The sequence below is a fragment of the Macaca fascicularis genome, chromosome 7 (assembly GCF_037993035.2).
Source record: "Macaca fascicularis isolate 582-1 chromosome 7, T2T-MFA8v1.1".
Lineage (NCBI taxonomy): Eukaryota > Metazoa > Chordata > Mammalia > Primates > Cercopithecidae > Macaca > Macaca fascicularis.
In genome coordinates this window covers 118,582,824-118,604,180 of record NC_088381.1, presented here as the reverse complement: position 1 = coordinate 118,604,180, position 21,357 = coordinate 118,582,824, and the positions used below count along the sequence as shown (strand labels likewise).

The 21,357-nt window shown below is 39.6% G+C and overlaps 1 protein-coding gene across 2 annotated transcripts in view; it reads left to right on the top strand.

Moving 5' to 3' along the window:
• Positions 1 to 1,406: 1,406 nt before the first annotated feature.
• The window catches only part of SAV1 (salvador family WW domain containing protein 1), a 35,417-nt gene continuing 15,466 nt past the window's right edge, over positions 1,407 to 21,357 (top strand). The window contains exons 1-2 of one of the 2 annotated variants that reach the window (XM_015453233.3): positions 1,407 to 1,833; positions 4,076 to 4,519. In XM_015453233.3, coding sequence (XP_015308719.1) covers positions 1,740 to 1,833; positions 4,076 to 4,519 — 538 coding nt within the window. In that variant the 5' untranslated portion in view covers positions 1,407 to 1,739. Of the gene's footprint in view, positions 1,834 to 4,075; positions 4,520 to 7,983; positions 8,413 to 12,857; positions 13,170 to 21,357 lie in introns of those variants that run through there. The other variant, XM_073997359.1, reaches the window with a different exon arrangement.

Below are 21,357 nucleotides of genomic sequence, written 5' to 3'. Positions count from 1 at the left end.
CCACTTGCAGTGACTTTGCACTTGCTGTTCTTTCTGCCTGGAATACTGTTCCTCCAGATAGCTGCATGGCCAGTTTCCTCATTCTGTCACTTAACTCCAATGTCACCTTCTCCTGAGCCTTCTCTGGTCCCTCTATCACCCTCTCTAAAATTGCGAGTACTCTCTTATTTTCACTTCATCACTTACCACTATCTAACATAGTATGTTTTGCTTATTTTTCGTCATTTTTTTCTTTCCCATGACATAGGAATTTTTGTCTGTTTTGCTTATGGCTATATCACAAACACCTAGCACAGTGCCTAGCACAGTGGGTGATGAGTATTTATTGCTAAATGAATGAATTGGGGGAGATCTGCATCAAGGGAACATATGGAGACAGACCCTAGATTAAATGTCTCATTTGTTTGCTCATGGTAAAACAAAATTTGACCATCTTTTTAATGTTATGTGGTAAAAAAAATTCCATGTCTTTTGTTGTGACATGTCTTAGATCTCTTGTGAGATGTTTTAGATCTCAGGGAAAGCATTCTTCATTATTAAAGCCTGAATTTGGTCACTAGGGGATGAATCCAATCTTATTTTCCAAATGTTATCCTGTACATATGGCAGTTTTGCTAAGTTATATAGAAGGAAGTAGAGTCTATTATTTTAGATAGAAAATTCCCGGTCCCGACTTGCAGTGGTCAAAGTCCTCAAAATTCTAAGATCGTAACACATAACGTCAGGAGGAAATACGTGGCTATTAATCATACTAATGATAATGATGCAATAAAATAATTGCAATATGCTAACACCAAATGTATCTCAAAAAGAGGTACTGGAAATTCCATCTTGCATTCTTCCGTTTTTTCCTGTTATTAGAAAAACGCACTCCCTGATACTCAGTAGAGGATCAACTTATTTCTAGTTAACCAGCATGAACGCTTCCAGCAGAATAGATGGTATGATATAGCACTACCCTGGGGGTCATGGTTAGCATTCCACATTTTTTACGGAACTGAATTCACCAGCCTTGGAAACACTAAGAAGAACACCCGTCTTGGGAGAAGGGAGTCACTGCCTCCATTAGAAATCTTGGGAGGACACAAAAACAACAACAAAAAAAAACTGTCGTGGAGAGTGGCTTCACGACTTGCGCATGCGACGAGCTCCCGGTCTCAGCGAGGCAGGGTTCGTCCTTCATCTTCTCAGTCGGCAGGACCTGCTTCTCGCTGAGGATGAGTGAGGACAGCCGCGGCTCGGTGGGACCCGCCCGTTAGCCGAGAGCCCCCGCACCCGAGTCCCGCCCCGGAGCCGCGCCGGGACTGTGGTGGGGGAGGGGCGGCGGTGGCCCGCGCTGCGTCGAGCTTCCCAGAATTCCCAGCGGCCGCGGGGAAAGTTTACGGGATGTAGGCGGCGGCGGCGGTAGTGGTAGCGGTTGCCCGGCGGCCCGCGGCGAACCATGGCCCTGGCCTGGCGTCGCTGGGCTTTTCTCACGGCGTCCCCGAACAGCGTCGCAGAGCGGGCCGACTTCCGGGAAGGAACTGACCAGCGACTGAGCGGCGGCCGGCGCGCTTAGCGCCCTGAACATGCGGCAGTCCCTGCAGGCAACCCCGGGCTCCGGACAGGCGGCGGCGGAGGCGGCGGCTCAGGAGGGAAGGAGGCGCCGGCGCCGGCGGAGGTGGCGGCGGAGACGGCCGGCGCCCGGCGCGGAGCCCTAGGGAGGCAGCTCAGCGCGGCCTCGGGCCTCGTCGAGAAGGATGCTGTCCCGAAAGAAAACCAAAAACGAAGTGTCCAAGCCGGCCGAGGTGCAGGGGAAGTACGTGAAGAAGGAGACGTCGCCTCTGCTTCGGAGTGAGTGTCAGGCGGGGCGCGCCCACACCTGGCCCAGGCGGCCGGGGGCTGCGGGGACCTGGGCGGGGGCGCCGGCGGGTCCCCAGGGCTTCTCCTTCGTCGCTGGTCGCTGTGAAATACTGGTTTTGAGATTTTCTTGTGCCTGAAGTGGTATTCGTTGATTGAAAGCCCGTAAGACTAAGAAACTTGGGTTAGTCCCCCCGCGCCTAACCGCGCCAAGAGCACCCCCCTAAAAATAACAGACTTCCTCACCCCGCCTGGCAGAGAGTTGTTGGTTTTGAGTACTGGAAGAGAGACTAGAAAACACTTAAATTGTTTATAACCTAATGAGTAATTAGACAGGGACACTTTTTATTCTTCTGGGTGCGTCGAGATGTGCCTCATGTTTGCAAACATTGTTGGTGTCTCTCGACCGTGCTGCAAGTTGTGCAAACTCTGGGGCAGAATTCCTTAGTCCTGCTGCCGGATGCAGACTTGAGAAGGTGAAAAGCACACCATAGTTCTTGTGGCTGCCACCCAAAGCACATCCCAGAGCAGAGAGCCAAAAGCCTTTGTATTTGGCTATATTCGTGAGATTCCAAAAAGGCAACTCAAAATTATTTCTATCGTGTTAGAGAAATTCCACCGTCCCCCGCCCCACCCCCGGAAAAGTGTTTTTTTTTTGATAGGGTATATCCCACCCTCAACCCCCACCTCCGATCCCCCGCTACTTTTCTTCTTAATTTAAGTATTTGATTTTTGAGTTGAATCTCTTGGATTTTTAATTATTGTGTGTTCAGGACATTTGTGAGGCATGGAGCTGGTATTTTGGTGCTTATACTGCGCCCCGGGCCCTTTGCGTAAGTTTCCTTCTTGGAAGCTGGTAGTAACCTTGTGACTTAAGTATTACCTCATACTGTAATTGGGAATGCTAGGTTTCTAGTATTTGCCCAAGATCACACAGATGGGAGAGCATGTTCTCCATTATAACCACATTGTCAGCCTTCCAGATTTATAGTAGTACTTGCAATACTTTCAACAAAATATATGTCAGTTGAGCATGTCAGTAACTGGAAACTTGATTTTTAAGTTTTTTTTTTAAACTTGATTTTCAGTTACACATGCTGTTAGGTTTTTGGCTGTTTTTAAGTGATAGCTTGCTGTTTGCTACAAATAAAGTTTATCAAACATTACTTGAAATCGTGAATCATGTTTGTCACACTTTTTTTATTATTATACTTTAAGTTCTGGGGTACATATGCAGAACATGCAGTTTTATTCATGTTTGTCACAATTAAGCAAATAACTTTTGATATACTTTGTGTTGTTGTCGTTACATCAAGTGTTGAGCCTTATTTATTCGGATATTTGTTTCTGTCCAGTGTTAGTTTCTGAAGCTTATTAATATGAGTGTCTCCAATATTGTTTACTTAATGAATAATAAGAGGGTCTCCATATTCAGGTTTTTTCTTGTTTTAAAGGTATTTGCTTTCTAACTAGAAATGTCTTAAGCTGTTTTCAAGTTTCGTGTTTAAAAGTACAGTATCCTAAAAGCCATTGTTCTATTGTCTACTATTTTGAATTATAATTACATAGTTTCAGGCTTGGTTTTTTTGAGCCAATTCAACATTTGTGTGCCTCTTTGAAATGAGAGCTTTTTTCAATTTTCATACGTAAATTTTTGGCTTTCTAGCTTTTGATTACTGTGCTAGTGCTAGGTAATTCCAAGAGAAGAAAGAGCTACTAATTTTTTAATCTTTAAAGGAATCCACTTTTACATACTTGGGAGTAGCATTAAGTTCTATTTTATTTTTGAAATTGTGTTTGCTTCAAGAAGGATTTTTGGCAGTTTCTAAAATGAAGTGAGAACAACAAAATAAACTACTAGCTTAATTAACTAGAAACTATCAGTTTGTTAGATTGTTTCCTATTATTCATTAATTCATGACCATGTCATTAATGTGTAGTTCACAGATAAGATTATTGGCATTTTATCATATTATGTATGGTAGTATGCAGAATACATTTCATTCTAGCTGAGCTTTTACACATAGCATATTAATGCAAGTTATATAAATTCATTTGATTGGGAAAATATTAACCTTCTTCAGTTTAAAATGCCCAAGTACCATCCTAAACCAAAATTTAAAATTGTGTTTTAAGTTGACATTTGATTTTGGGGTGGTAGATGTAAATGAACAACTTTCGAAAACTTTTGTTACTTACTGATGAAAGGGTAATTTTATTCTTTGTTTTATTATAGATCTTATGCCTTCTTTCATCCGGCATGGTCCAACAATTCCAAGACGAACTGATATCTGTCTTCCAGATTCAAGCCCTAATGCCTTTTCAACTTCTGGAGATGGAGTAGTTTCAAGAAACCAGAGTTTCCTTAGAACTCCAATTCAGAGAACACCTCATGAAATAATGAGAAGAGAAAGCAACAGATTATCTGCACCTTCTTATCTTGCCAGAAGTCTAGCAGATGTCCCTAGGGAGTATGGTTCTTCTCAGTCGTTTGTAACGGAAGTTAGTTTTGCTGTTGAAAATGGAGACTCTGGTTCCCGATATTATTATTCAGACAATTTTTTTGATGGTCAGAGAAAGCGGCCACTTGGAGATCGTGCACATGAAGAGTACAGATATTATGAATACAACCATGATCTCTTCCAAAGAATGCCACAGAATCAGGGGAGGCATGCTTCAGGTAGCTTAACATTATAAATAATATAGTAGTTTATTGACATGTCAATTAAAAAGATGTTCTTTTCTAGATTTTCTTGGGACGCGAACAAATACTACTAGCGAAATTTTTTCCACTTTGCTAGTTCTGCTTAAGCCTGTGTGCAAATAGTTGTTAATCTACACTGAATGGAAGAGTCCTTGTGTCCATTTATTTTATTAACTCCTGTTATATAAACCTGGTACTTATCTCAAGGCTGTCTAGACTCTTAATCCTGTGTGTGACCCTTGAAAACCTAGAGAATTTAATGTCTCCAGTTGGTCTGAATTTAGGTTTAGGTTTGGTAGAATAATGGGAAGGGTGAGTCTTCAGAGACACTTGACAAACTTGGGAAAGGAAAGCAGAATAGGAACAACTGGGCATGCTCAGTGAGACCCTGAGCAACCGCATTACTTCACTAGATCCTGCACTTTTTCTCTGAACAAAAAGTAGTTTAAGAATTATTTCCTGAGTTGATCAGAAAGACTTGTCACATGGTTAATTGTGTGTTGAGCACGTCTTTATTCTTTTTGTAACAGACAAAAAATATTACCTTTAATTTAGGAAAAGAAGGTGCTTTCCGTATCTCCTGACTTGGAAATACTTCTGAAAGGAGCAGAAGAGATTGGAGAAATGTACAGTTCTACTTTATTCCTAAAGTCCTGGTTTTACTAGATAAAATGAAGCGAGATGAAAATTAAACTTTTTTGTCCGATTGTTTTTTTCTACCAAGTTATAGACTTTAAATTTTGGCAGGATAAAAATAAAATGTGAGACAGATTTACTTTTTGGCTCACATAACTTCAAAAGGCGACTTAAAAATGGTTTGGAGCATTAGTATTTTGACTGTAGAAAAAATTTATTCATTTAGTATTAACTGTTTATGTGCCTAGCGTTTTCCTTGGGTCTGTTGGTCTCTGCTTTCTGGTACCTTATTTGTCTGGTACCTTATTTGGAGAAACAAAACCAATTTATACACAATGGTCACAGAACAATTGTTATACTTTGTGATGCTAACTGTAAGTGCAACAGGGAATCAGAAGAGAGATCGGTATAGGCTGGAATACTTAAAGAGATGATTCATGGAAGAGGTAGGACTTGGACTGGGCCTTGAGCTTGGCCTTTAGATTAACATGGGCGAGAAGAAGGACATTTTACGTGGAAAATTGGGAAGAGCACAATGAAAACAGAGTAGGCGTGGTTTAAATCTAAGGAACAGTATAGTTCTGCCTGGTTTGAAGAAATAAGATGTAAGGTCGAGTGGAGATTTGTGGTTCAACAGTAGGCTTAGATTTGAGTCAAACGGAAGCTCTTGCACATTTTGAAAGACAAGTGATTTTATGAAAGCAGTGTTTAAAGATTAGTTTTGTACTAGAATTAAGGGTAGATTCCTAGAGAAAAGAGGATTGCAGGTACCAGTGGATACCAGTGGTAATAGGAAAAGGCAAATCTAGGACTCTCTTGAAGGAAAAATGAGAAGTAGAGTTTAGGAGAAAGCAAATCGCTGAAGTTTTTAAAATAATGTGGAATAGTTGGTAAGAACAACTTATTTTATGAAAGCTGACATCAGAGTCTCACTGGAACATTGAAGAGGAGAGGTTTTCTAGGCATGTGGAAATGCAGTAAGAGGCATGGGTAAGCACCTTTTAGTTTTTAAAAAATTAGGTTAAAGAATTAGCTGCATGCTTGAGTGTTTATTTTGGTTATTTCTGATACACAGTTCTGAACCTCAGGAATAATTTGTTATCTAACTAAAATAGTAAGTTTAATAGTGAGTTTTTCATTTATATTTTCTTCTAGAATAATAACTGCTTATTATAGGAAATTTGCAAAATGCAGAAACATAAAGGCAAAGTACCTCTCCACCAGAGATCCTCTTAGTATGTTATTTTCTTCATCTTTTTCCATGCCAAATTCTTTTTTTACATGGATGTGATTATACAATATTTTGTACAGTTTTCTGTTCTTTTTACTTGAATGATTTTCTTCATGTTGTATACTTTTTACGAGTGGTTTTAATGACTGCATAATCTTCCATTTGGTGCATATTCAGTGGTTAATGAGGACTTGACCTATACTTAAGAAATTTGGAAAGAGGAAGAAGTGAGACATGCCCAGATTAATGGGACTTGGCCGCTAATGGGGTTTGAAGGACAAAGGAGAGGGGAGAGTCAGATAGAATTAGCACAGCACATGACTGCCTAAGAGATGCTCACAAAAATAAATGGCTGAATGAGTGAATGAACCCAGCGGTTATAAATCTGGAGACTTAAGACAGTTTTTGGTAGCTGAGGGAGAATAGAAATAGCTATTTTTACTGTTAATATAGAATATGTGTTATTCTTTGCATTCACCTTTCCCATCTATATTGCAGATGTCACTCATAGCTTGTAATACTTTTCTACCTGAGGTTTAAGTATGTAAATATGAAGAATTGATAACAAGTTAAACTCTTGTTTTGAAAATCTGATTTGCAACATATAATTGAGGAAATACTATGAGAACTAAATCTCTACTGATCCTCTCTTAGGAACAATTTGACATAATTTTTGTAAGTTTAAAGACAGACTTTAAAACAGCTTTCCAGTCACAACTTCAAAGTAAAGTACAAGTTAATTGGATACGTTTTCAAATTCAAGTATGTCATTAAAAAAATAAGATTTCAGGCCGGGCACGGTGACTCACGCCTGTAATCCCAGCTCTTTGGGAGGCCTAGGTGGGCGGATCACGAGGTCAGGAGATCAAGACCATCCTGGCTAACCGGTGAAACCCCCTCTCAACTGAAAAAAAAAATACAAAAAATTAGCTGGGCATGGTGGCAGGCGCCTGTAGTCCCAGCTACTCGGGAGGCTGAGGCAGGAGAATGGCGTGAACCCAGGAGGCCGAGCTTGCAGTGAGCCGGGATAGCGCCACTGCACTCCAGCCTGGGTGACAGAGTGAGACTCCATTTCAAAAAATATATAAATAAATCTATTTTAAAAAAATAAATAAGATTTCAAAACACTGATGAAAGAAATTGAAGAGCACAAAAACAAATGGAAAGACATCCCGTGCTCATGGATCAGAAGAATTAACATCATTAAAATGACCATATTGCTCAAAGTAATCTGCAGATTCAGTGCAATCCCTATTAAAGTACCAGTCATTTTTCACAGAAATAAAAGAAAACAATCCTAAAATTTCCACAGAATCAGCAAGGAGCCCAAATACCCAAAGTAGTCCTGAGCAAATGGAACAGAGCTAGAAACATCACACTACCTGTCTTCAAAATCTATTATAAGGCTGTAGTAACCACAATAGCATGGTATTGGTATAGAAAGAGACATATAGACCCATGGAACAAAATAGATAATGCAGAAATAAATCCACATATTTGCAGCCAACTGATTTTTTACAAAAGCACCAAGAATGTGCATTGGGAAAAGGACACTCTTCAATAAACAGTGCAGGGAAAATTGGATATCCACATGCAGAAGAATGAAATCTGACCCTGGTCTCACCATATGCAAATTTAACTCAAGATAGATTAAAGACTTAAGACCTGAAATTGTAAAACTGCTAGAAGGAAATGTAGGGGAAACACTTCAGGACATCAATCTAGCAAAGATTTTATGGCTAAGACCTCAAAAGCACAGGCAGCAAAAAGAGAAATAAACATAGGGGACTATGTTAAACCAAAAGACCTCTGCACAGTAAAGGAAACAACAGAATGAAGAGACAACGTATTGAATAGGACAAAGTGTTTGCAAAAGATTCATCCAGCAAGGGACTAATATCCAGAATATGCAAGGAAGCCAACAGAAAAACAATCCCATTAAAAAGTGGGCAAAGGACGTGAATAGACGTTTCTCAAAAGAAGACATACAAATGGCCAAAAGGTATGTGAAAAAATGTGCAACATCACTAATCATCAAGGAAATGTAAGTCAAAACCACAGTGAGGTATCTTACCCCAGTCAGTATGGCTATTGTTAAAAAGACAAAAAATATACTACTGGTTAGAGTGTGAAGAAAAGGCAACTGTTACAGACTGTTGGTGGGAATGTTGTAATTAGGACAGGCACTATGGAAAGCAGTTTGGAAATTTCTGAGAAAACTAAAAACAGAACTACCATATGATCCAGCAATTCCACTACTAGGTATCTATCTAAAGGAAAAGAAATCAGTATATCAAAGGAATACCTGTACTCCCATGTTTATCATGTCATTTGCAGCAACTTGAATGGAACTGGAGGTCATTATGTTAAGGGAAATCAGGCACAGAAAGACAGGTGTCTCATGTTCTTACTCACATGTGGAAGCGAAACACATTGATTTCATGAGATAGAAAGTAGAATGATAGCAGAGGCTGGGAAGAATGGGAGGGGAGGTAAAGAGAGGTAGATTAATGGGTCCAAACATACAGTTAGATGGAATAAGTTCCAAGGTTTGATAGCAGAGTAGGGTGACTACAGTTAACATTTTGAAATAGCTAGAAGAAAGGACTTGAAATGTTCCCAACACATAGAAATGATAAATACTCAAGGTGATGGATACCCTAAATACCCTGATTTGATCATTTCATACTCTGTACATGTAACAGAATATCACATGTACCCCATAAACGTGCAAATATTATATATCCAAAAAATGCTATAAAACAGTATTACCACCTGACTGGGCTCTTGTCTGCTATCCAAATAGAGCTGAACACTGAGACAGCAGATAATGTAAAGGAGAAACAGTTTAATTTTTGCAAGGCAGCTGAGTAAGGAGGATGGGAAATGTTTCTCGGAGTCATCACTGCAAGACTTCAGAAGCTAGGGTTTTAAACACGATTTGGTAAGCAGGGGGCTAGGGGATGGGGGCTGTTGACTGGTCTGGGATATTGCTGGTAAGTTGGGGAGTTGCAAGACCAAGTCAGTTCCATGGTTGAGTTCATGGAACACTGGTCCAGTTGGTGTCAGTTGGTCCACTTGTAAGCAAAGTCTGAAAAATATCTCAAGGACCAGTCTTAGGTTTTACAGTAGTGTTTGTGACTGCCAGTTACTATGGAAAGAAAGCTGGGGAAAAAATGGCAGGTTACTATTTAAACCTATAGCTTAGCAGAAAAGTTTGCAGGAGGTGAGATCACCAGTGATGAAAGTGGCCTGGCCTCTTTGGCCAGTCCAACTTCTGGAAACCATCAAGGGAGTCTGTGTGATCTAGGATCAGTGTTTTCTTGTTCTTCTCTTCTCTTTTCTTTTTTGAGGCAGAATCTTGCTCTCTTGCCCAGGCTGTAGTGCAGTAGTGTGATCACAGCTCACTGCAGCCTCGACCTCTCGGGCTCAAGCGATCCTCCCACCTCAGCCTCCTGAGTAGCTGGGACTACAGGCATGCACCACCACACCTGGCTAAATTTTTGTGTTTTTAGTAGAGATTGAATTTCACCATGTTACCCAGGCTGGTCAAACTCCCCAGCTCAAGCAATCTGCCTGCCTTGGCCTCCCAAAGTGCTGGGATTACAGGCATGTGCCATAGCACCCAGTCTGGATTATTGTTCTTTAAAAGAAGCAAGTTTGTTAATCTTATGGGCAGCCTGCCCTGGGGCTACTACAGGAAGATAATTATTAGTGACTGCCATTTGTTGAAATGACTATTTGCAAGCAGTCATACATGAAGGTGGAAAAAGAAGGAAAATATTTTATTAAAATTCAGGCCCCTACTGTAATTTTAATCTTGAGGGTGTTTTTAATTTTATGAGGGAGGTTTCAGCAGGAGTCAGCAAGCTACACCCATAGGCCAAATAGACTTGCCTCCTGCAATAAAATAAAGTTTTATTGGAACGTACATACAGTGAAATAAGATTTTATTTCGTGGAATAGCCAAGACCTTGTTTTAATGAGACAGTAGACTTCTGCATTCGAAATCTCCTCCCTGGCTCTTTTATATCAGATTGCGTTAGGCTTAAAGCAGGTTGCAGGTAGTTGAAGAATCTCTCTGGTAATAAGGTATCTCCCCCAACCAAGAAAAAAAAAAAATTCTTTACAGCAGTTGATACATTGCTTGAGATACTTCATTTGATAACATTAATTTTTATCAGGGCAATATAGATTTAATATTTTACCTTGTAGAAAAAAATACTTTTTTTGAAGGAATCACTTAAGTTGCAGGGAAAGATGAATAACTAATTACATGCCAAACAGAAAAGCCTAATAAGCTTCCTTTTCCAGAAGGCAAAAATCTGAATATGAGACAGTAGCTGAAAGTTTCTTGAATTCACCTTGCGAAGACTTAAAACATACTTTTAGGATTTATGCTGAATAGGGTTCAAGGAATTTGAATGAATAGAAAGGAGAAAGTAACTTTATAGGAGGATAGGATAGGGATGTGTGATAGATTTATTTTCACAAACATTCAATTTTGATTGTCATAAGCATAAAAAGATTGGAAAATTTGTTTTGTAATGACTTAATGGCAATAGTAATTCCTGTCAATTAGTTATTAGATTTTCAGGAAACACCTTATGTCAAGGGTTAAATTCAGCTTATTGTATTTAGTAGAAGCACAAAAACAAGTTGTGTAATCTCAGAAAGTTTTAGAGCCTAGAAAGTTCTACGTTTAGCTTTAGAACTTTCAGATTAGAAAATTTGACCTTTTATGTTCTTGGCCACATACCAGTCACGCACTTACTGTATGTGCCAAAGGAAGGAATCCTGCTGTTAACAGGAAGTCTTTAGTTGGAATACTAAAGGCAGATTGAATTCCTTTGTTTTGCGCTTAAATTTTAGTTCTGTTTTGAAAACATTTTTAAACATTTAAAGATGACTGAAGAAATCAGGATACAAACATCAAACTGAAAAGTGTGGGCTTTATCAAGAAGTACTGGATTTGCAATTACTCGGGTAATGTTGTAAATATTTGTGTAACCAGAAACCTTTGAGGAGCGGTTGATAATCTTTAGAGACACCACCTTTTCTGCATTTATTTTGCAGAGGAAGAGAGAAAGCATTTGGTTGGGTTTAATACTTAGATCTCTTTATCAACATCTTGATTATAACACGCTAATAATGTATAGTATCCATTACTAGGGACCCTGTGGAACTGTATTAGACCTCTAGATCCATTTTATTCTCTGTAGCCACTACAACATTTGGAAACCGGCCTATTTGAGTTTTATTCATAATGGTGGCTCTCATAAATATCTGCCTGGTTGTATGAGATTAAGTTTTTTGGCACATCTACTGAGAGCTTGGTAGAGAGAGAAAATAATACTTTATCTGTGTCTTCGACTAAGTCATATGTTGAGTATATGAATGTTTTACTTTATATTAATAGAAGGTGTTTGTGCAGTTAATTCCTGCAAATAGAAGCTGTTTTGAGGATTAATTATAAATCCAGTTTATTACTTTGAAGGACTACTTGAAATTACGGAAAGCTAATTTTGTTTTTGTCACTCAAAAACTGAAGTTCTCATTTTTTCTCACTGATTTGGTTCGAAATTGGTGGCTTGCTTTTTCTTTTGTGGCAGTCCTATTTTTCTTTAAAGAATAAATAACAGTTGATCTTTTGTTGCTAAGATTACATGGTTAGTAATAGGTTTGTCATTTGACCTTACACCACTTGTGTGACCACTGCTAAAATAATTCACTTGAACCTGTTTTCTCATCTGTAAATTGGTGGTAATAGTACTACCTCCTAAGGTAGTTTTGGCTATGAAATAAGACATATGGAAAGGGCTGGGGATAGAATACACATCCATAACTGTTTGCACATATCCTTTGTAAGAGTGAGTGTTTCCCAGCACTTCAGGAGGCTGACACGGGCAGATCACGAGGTCAGGAGTTCAAGACCAGTCTGACCAATATGGTGAAACTACGTCTCTACTAAAAATACAAAAGTTATCCGGTCATGGTGGCATGTGCCTGTAATCCCAGCTACTCGGGAGGTTGAGGCAGGAGAATCGCTTGAACCCGGGAACCCGCAGAGTGGAGGGTGCAGTGAGCCAAGATTGCGCCACTGCACTCCAGCCTGGGCAACAGAGCGAGACTCCATCTCAAAAAAAAAAAAGGAAAAAGTGAGTGTTTTGTGTTCTGTTCTTTTCTCACATACTTGGTATGTTGGTTATTGAAGTTTGAGCTTTCTGGTGTAACTCATACTGGAGGAATGATGTGTTAGAGCTTGACATAGCTTTTTTATTTTTATTTTTTATTTTTTAGTCTGCTAGATCTGTTTATTGCTAGTAATGCTTTATGCTTTAGAACAGTGGTTTGCATTATTTTGTACTATACATTTATCTCAATAGATTTTATAAAATTATCCCAAATAATAATTTGAAAAAAATATATCACACATTGCGCTTTCAGAAAGTACAGCTGGGGCCGGGCGCAGTGGCTCACGCCTGTAATCCCAGCACTTTGGGAGGCTGAGATGGGCGGATCATGAGGTCAGGAGATCGAGACCATCCTGGCTAACACAGTGAAACCCCATCTCTACTAAAAATACAAAAAATTAGCCGGGCATGGTGGCAGCGCCTGTAGTCCCAGCTACTCCGGAGCTGAGGCAGGAGAATGGCGTGAACCCGGGAGGTGGAACTTGCGGTGAGCGGAGATCACACCACTGCACTCCAGTCTGGGCGACAGAGCGAGACTATCTGAAAAACAAAAAGTACAGCTGGGGTATGTTTTGAAATTATTAATATCTCTAAAGAAGTTTAGGAATCATGGCTTTACAGGGCATTGGGGTTTTTTAATAGCGTTGGTAAAGCTGATGTGCCTATTTGCAACTTTCTGGGTACTTCATGGCTCCTTTAACAAATTGTCAGGCTTTAAAAATGAGAGTTTTTACAGAGAGGTCGTTGTGCTTCCTCTAAATATGAATTACAAATTTATGGTTCAGATACGGCTTTTGGTACCTAATGTTGTTTAAATGTAAAAGTACATGTGGTTCTAGATTTAGGCAAGTTCAGTACGTATGTGGAAATATGGGTTTTCTTAATAGATGAAGTTGCCACAAACTTTTAATACTCTCTAAACCTGTATAGTTTTTGTTTTTGTTTTTCTTTTTGAGATGGAGTTTCACTCTTGTTGCCCAGGCTGGAGTGCAATGGCACGATCTCGGCTCACCGCAACCTCCGCCTCCCAGGTTCAAGTGATTCTCCTGCCTCAGCCTCCCCAATAGGTGGAATTACAAGCATGCGCCACCATGCCTGGCTAATTTTGTATTTTTAGTAGAGACCGAGTTTCTCCATGTTGGTCAGGCTGATCTCAAACTCCTGACCTCAGGTGATCCGCCCACCTCGGCCTCCCACTGCTGGGATTACAGACGTGAGCTACCGCACCCGGGCCCTGTATTGTTTTTAATTACTGTAAAAGCTTTTGTTTTTAGTCCGGGCGCAGCGCCTGTAATCCTAACCAACACGGTGAAACCCTGTCTCTACTAAAAATACAAAAAGTAGCCAGGCATGGTGGCAGGTGCCTGTAATCCCAGCTACTCGGGAGGCTGAGGCAGGAGAATTGCTTGAACCTGGGAGGTAGAGGTTGCAGTGAGCCGAGATTGCACCATTGCACTTTAGCCTGGGCGACGAGGCTAGACTCTGTCTCAAAAAAAAAAAAAAAAAAAAAAAGGCAGCTTTTGTTTTTAATAATGCAGTATTTAGAAATTTATTTCTGTTATGTGGTTCCTGAGGGAAGCTCTGTTAGCTAAAATATTATGGCTTTTATAAATAAATATAAATACACTAAATTGACTATGCATTAAAAAAATTGTTACATTGCTATGCTTGGTTTTGGCTGTAAAGCATTTTTAACATAATGAACATATTAGAGTGTAAAGTAATTGTGTGTTTCTACGATGTGATATTAGTCATTTGCTGTGTACATGTGTTTCATACATTGGCTTTTCTGTTTATTTTCTCTTTAAGTACTGAAGTTGCTTAAACTATATATATTAAACCGTCAGTTGCAGTTTAATAGAAGCCTAAGGTCAGTTTCACCAAAAGGCTTGTTTTGTTCTGTTTTATTGTCACCATCTTTTTAAAAATTACATATTAGCTTTCTTTTTCATAGGGTACTGGACAAGGGTGATCTTTAGTCTGTTTTTGTTCTTGCATCCTTTTTGCCAGAATGCTTCATAGATAATGTTGTGTACTTTCTATCGCATAGGTTCCAGTGACGTATAATGATGGATTTGTCTGTGATGTTAAGATGCAGCCATGGGTACAGATGTCAGCTTAATTCATCCATCATGGAGTTCTCCATAAGCCTTTTATCTATTATTGGTTTTTGGCAGCCATTAATGATAAGTGGCTAGCACTATTACAGGCATACTTCATTTTATTATGCTTTGCTCTATTGTGTTTTGCAGATAACTGTGTTTTTTACAGATTGAAGGTTTGTGGCAGTCCAACAGCACATGCTCATTTCATGTCTTTGTCACATCTTGGTGATTCTCACAATATTTCAGACTTTTTCATTTCTGCCTGTTTTGGTGATCTGTGATCAGTGATTGCTGATGTTACGATTGTAATTGTTTTGGGGCATCACAAGGAATTGCACTCATGTGCAAACTAAACTAAAATAAGTGGAGCCTGATGATGTGACTAAATTGTTCTGGTCTCATGATAAAACTTGAACAGATGAGTTGCTTCTTATGGATGAGCTTTCTAAGAAAGTGGTTTCTTGAAATAGAATATACTCTTGGTGAAGAAGCTGTAAATATTGTTGAAATGACTAATGATTTAGGATATTAAATAAATTTAGTTGATAAAGTAGCAGTGGAATTTGAGAGAATTTATGCCAATTTGAAAGAAATGCTACTGTGGGTAAAATGCTATCAGACAGCATCACATGCTACAGAAAAATCTTTCACGAAAGGAAAAGTCCATTGATGGAGCAAATTTCATTGTTGTCTTACTTTAAGAAATTGCCAGAGCTACCCCAGCCTTCAAACACCACCAGCCTAATCTGTCAGCAGCCATCAGTATGGAGACGAGACCCTCCACTGGCAAAAAGATGCTGTGAACTCACTAAAGGCTCAGACAATCATTTGCATGTTTTTAGCAATAAAATTTTTTATTAAGACCTGTACTTTTTTAAATGATATAATGCTATTGCACCCTTAATAGACTACAGTATATTGTAAAAGATAACTTTTTATTTTTTTGAGACAGAGTTTCGCTCTGTTGCCAGGTTGGAGTGCAGTGGTGCAATCTCGGCTCACTGCCACCCCCACTTCCCAGGTTCAAGCGATTCTCCTGCCCCCGCCTCCCGAGTAGCTGGGACTACAGGTGTGCGCCACCAGGCCCAGCTAATTTTTGTATTTTTAGTAGAGACAGGGTTTCACCATGTTGGCCAGGATGGTCTCGATCTCTTGACCTCGTGATCCACCTGCCTTGGCCTCCCAGACTGCTGGGATTACAGGTGTGAGCGACCGCGCCCAGCTGTAAAGATAACTTACATTCACTGGGAAACAAAAAAATTCGTATAACTCACTTTATTGCTATATTCACTTTATTGCAGTAATCTGGAACCAAACCTGAAATGTCTCCAAAGTATGTCTGTATTTCATTAAGTGTTGCAAATTGTGACACTTGAATTCTGTCATTTCTTCTTTATTAGTTGGAATATTATAGTTAAGGACTTTATCAATTATTTGGTTGCTGTTCATATAGGAAAGAAGGGTTAAATGTTAGATCTTTTCCTTTGTTTGCTATTTCAAAATAATGAGTTGATACCCTGGCCACGTACAGAAGTAACCATGAACTCATGGATTTTTAACGCCAAGCTTTATTTGGATTTTATCATTTTTTAATTAATGTTCATTTTCTGTTCTAGGATTCATTCCAGATGTACTGCATTGCATTTAATTGTCGTATGTCTTTAGTCTTTAATCTATGCTAGTTTCTCAGTCTTTTGTTTTTTATGACTTTGACAGTTTTGAGGAGTACAAAATGTTTTGTAGATTGTACCTCAATTTCAATTCTTTTTTTTTTTTTTTTCAATTTCTTTCTTTTAGACATTGTCTGCCTCTGTCACCCAGGCTGGAGTGCAGTGACGCAATCTTGGCTCACTGCAACTTCCACCTCCCAGGTTCAAGCAGTTCTCCTCCTGAATAGCTGGGATCACCGCCACGTGCCACCACACCTGGCTAATTTCTGTATATTGAGTAGAAATGGGGTTTCGCCATGTTGCCAGGCTGGTCTTGAACTCTTGACCTCAGGTGATCCACCCGCCTTGGCCTCCCAAAGTGTTGGGATTATAGGCGTGAGCCACTGTGCCCCACCTTTTTTTTCAATTTCAAAAGTCTGATGTTTTTCTCATGTTCCATATTATTGTGTATTTCCTCTGACCCAGAAGTCATTTCTCCAAGATGAACTGGTGGATTTTAAGATTTTTAAGACTTAGTTTTAATTATTGGTGTGGTATTCCTTTTGATGTTTAAATTGCTGTTTCTTTGATGGCAGGAGCCCCTTCAATGTTGGTTCCTTTTTATTTCTCTTTGCTTTCTAATGTGACTAGATATTCCAGGCTCATCTTGTGCATTTTCTGCCTCAGTCCTGTACTCAACCATTTATCTAAGGATCCCTGGTTCCTTTCAATGGGGAAGTAGTATTCAGGGATTGCACGCTTGTGCTCGTTGCTATTTGATAGATTCATGCTTGTAGACCTTTTCAGTGGACATATCTAGGAAATATGTTTTGTTGTTTTCTGGAAATAGAAATTCATTATGAGTTCATACTGTTTGCAGTTTAAGATTTCCAAGTTTTTACTTTCTGCTTTTTAAAAAGTTTAATTGTGATAAAATACACATAACAAAATTTACCATCTTAACTATTTTTAAGTGTACAGTTTGGTGGCAGTAAGTACATTCACATTGAGCTACCTTCTTTTTGCCTTAGGTTTTTATTTTTTTCTCATACTGAAAATCTTGGTTCCTGTTGACAATTATATAACTATTCATTTGCTTTATCTGTAGCATAACTAGCTTTAAAAATACTGTCATCGACATTGTGATTACTGAATAAAACAGAAGATTTCTTTGTAGTTTATTTTTTAAATTTAGGATATTTCCTGATGAGGAAGTACAATTTATTGTGTTGAAAATTCTCTTTGGGCCAGGCACAGGGGCGCATGCCTGTAATCCCAGCACACTAGGAGACCATGATGGGAGGAATGCTTGAGTCTAAGGGTTTTGAGACCAGTCTGGGTGACATAGCGAGACCCTGTCTTTACAAAAAATAATAAAAAAAAGTTAGCCAGGTTTGGTGGTGCATGCCCATAGTCACACCTACTTGGGAGGTTGAGGTGGGAGGATTGCTTGAGCCCAGGAGGTTGAGGCTGCAGTGAGCCATAATTATGCCACTGCATTCCAGCCTGGGTGACAGAGTGAGACCCTGTCTCAAAAATAAATAACAATAAATATATAAAATTCACTTTGAATAATTTTTCTGAAGTATGCTTTAGCTGCTTCATGCACTCTTAGATTCATTTGCTTCATTTTGTTTTCACTTTTAGGGATTGCTTTTTCTAAATTTTGATTTAATTTTGTTTGGAAGTTACATAGGATATTTAAAAGGTTGCAAAATCAAAACAATAAAACAGAGTACATTTAGAAAATTAATTCTAGGCCGGGCGCGGTGGCTCAAGCCTATAATCCCAGCACTTTGGGAGGCCGAGGCGGGTGGATCACGAGGTCAGGAGATCGAGACCATCCTGGCTAACACGGTGAAACCCCGTCTCTACTAAAAATACAAAAAACTAGCTGGGCGTGGTGGCGGGCGCCTGTAGTCCCAGCTACTCGGAGGCTGAGGCAGGAGAATGGCGTGAACCCGGGAGGCGGAGCTTGCAGTGAGCCGAGATCGCGCCACTGCACTCCAGCCTGGGCGACACAGCGAGACTCCGTCTCAAAAAAAAAAAAAAAAAAAGAAAATTAATTCTATCCCTATCCTCTTCCTCCCCCTGTAAATACCCAATTTTATTTTATTTTATTTTATTTTTTTTTATTTTTTGAGATGGAGTCTCATGCTGTCGCCCAGGCTGGAGTGCAGTGGCCGGATCTCAGCTCACTGCAAGCTCCGCCTCCCAGGTTTATGCCATTCTCCTGCCTCAGCCTCCCGAGTAGCTGCGACTACAGGCGCCCGCCACCTCACCCGGCTATTTTTTTGTATTTTGTAGTAGAGACAGGGTTTCACTGTATTAGCCAGGATGGTCTCGATCTCCTGACCTCGTGATCCGCCCGTCTCGGCCTCCCAAAGTGCTGGGATTACAGGCTTGAGCCACCGCGCCCGGCCAATACCCAATTTTATTAATTTTTGTTACGTACTTCATTGCAACATTTTATGAAAATAAATATAAATATATATAATATGTACTCATATTCTTCTCTTTCATGTATATTGTGTTAGGTTTCTGTAGCTGTAAAACACATTACTCCCAAACTCATTGGCATAAAACAATAAACATTTATTATCATAGTTTCTGTGGGTCAGGATTTTGGAAGTGGCTTAGCCAGGTCATTCTGACCTTCAGGATCTCTCATGAAGTTGCAGTCCACACACATATCAGCTGAGGCTGCAGTTATCTGAAGGCTTTGCTCAGGCTGAAAGATCCATTTCTTTCTTTTTTCGGAGACGGAATCTCTCCCTGTCACTCACGCTTGAGTGCAGTGACGCGCTCTCGGCTCACTGCAACCTCCATCTCCCAGGTTCAAGCGTTCTCCTGCCTCAGCCTCCTGAGTAGCTGGGACTACAGGCATGTGCCACCACACCCGCTAATTATTTGTAATTTTAGTAAAGATAGGGTTTTGCCATCTTTGCCAGGCTGGTCTCAAACTTCTGACATCAGGTGGTCCACCCACCTTGACCTCCCAAAGTGCTGGTATTACAGGTGTGAGCCATTGCACCCGGCCAAAAGATCCACTTCTAAGTACACTCACAAGGCTGTTAGCAGGAGGCTTCAGTTCTGGCTGGAGGCCTCAATTCCTCACTCATGGGCTTCTCATGATATGGTATCTGGTTTCCCCCAGAGTGAGTGATGAGAGAGCAAGTACACTTGACCAGGGCAGAAGCTGCAGGGTCGTTTATATCCTCATCTCAGAAGTCACACACCATCCTTTCTGCCATGAACTATTGGTCACACAGACAAGGGTGTGAATACCAGGAGGACAGGGATAATTGGGGCCCAGGGCCACCTTACTGGCTGGCTACTACATATATATGTGTGTGTGTGTGTATATATATGTGTGTGTGTGTGTATATATGTATATATATAGTGGTGTACTGTCCAGATTCTTTTTTCAGTTAATACATCCTGAATATTATTCCAGGGCAATAAAGAGAAATCATCTTCATTCATGTTTACAGCTATATAATCTAGTACTCTGTTCTGTGCGTGTAGTAGTGTAATCATCCAGTTTGCTATTGGACATTTGGTTGATTTCTAGCCTTTTGCTACTACAGATGTTGCTGCAGTGACTAGCCTTATGCATATGCATTGTATGTTGTATTTAAATAAAAACTGTTTCTTAAACCACATGCCAATAACCTGTATTTATCCATACACTTACATATTCTTCTTTAGAATCTGAGTTTGAATTGAAGCATTTACCTTAATTTTAAAGTTTCTTCTAAATTACCTTTTGTCACGGGGGTCTGTTTCATTTGCCTTTCCTTAAAGGTAAACTTGATGTTTTCATTTTGCCTTAGTTTCCAGCCAACTGTAATTTTAAAAGCTCTTCAAAGTCGGCTGGGAACTTTTGACTAGTAGATGTTTTGCTCTGGCATGGTACTCCTTCGCACCTCAATGGTCACCCAGTCTTTCTTATTTTGACCATTCTGAGATATTCTAAATTTGGCAGTTAGGGCCTTGGGTTGACTGGCAGTCTTCTGTTAACACACTGACTTTTCACTTAAATGCTGTATCCTTGTACCTTTAAGGGACAGGGATTCAAATTTACATTAAAATTTTGTCTGGGGTGCAACCATTACAAATAATGAGGATTAATAATAGCATGAACCATATACTGTCTTCCTAAGACTGTGTTAGAACATATCCAGCAATGATAATATATCTATATTTGCTGCCTAGTGGCTAACAAATTTACTCTCTTGTGATAAACACCTTCGTTTCAGAACTAGTAAAATGTGGGAGTGAAAGAGGCAAAATAAGTCCAAAAATCAAGGAAAATATTTATGCAGTTTCTGTCTCATTGATGTGTGTATCTCCTCCACTAATACCACGCTGTCTTTATTACTGCAGCTTATTTATTTAACACTTACTATGTGCTTTATTCTGTAGACACTGTTATAGAGACAGGAGATATATCTGTGAACAAAACAAAGATTCCTGTCCTAAGAATCTTCTTTGTGGGATTCTTGTAGGTTAACAAACAAACTAAAATTATAAAAAATGTAAAACGGTAAGTAGAAGCTCAGCAGATGTAGATTGCCATAGTAAGAATAAGCTTCATTGAGACATTTGAGAAGAGGCTTGAAGAGGGTGAGAGTGAGCCAAGAGAATATCTGAAGGAAGAATATTCTAGGGAGAATAAACAGCCAGTGCCTGCCATGTTTGAGAATAGCATCCAGGAGGTGAGTGTGGCTGGAACAGAGTGATCTAGGGGTTAAAAAAAAATAGCAGCTTAAGTCAGAGAAGAAATGGAGGTCTGATCATCAGTAAGGCTTCATATTGAAAGTTATACAGGAGATAACTTTCATCAAGTAATGAGACAGTAAAGATAACTTGTACCAAATGTCAAGGAAAAACTTACTGAGCTCAGCCAGTATCACCAACCGTAGTGAACCAAATAAATACTTCTTGTTTTAAGCCACTGAGTTTGGGGTGATGTTTTATACATATGCTATTAGTA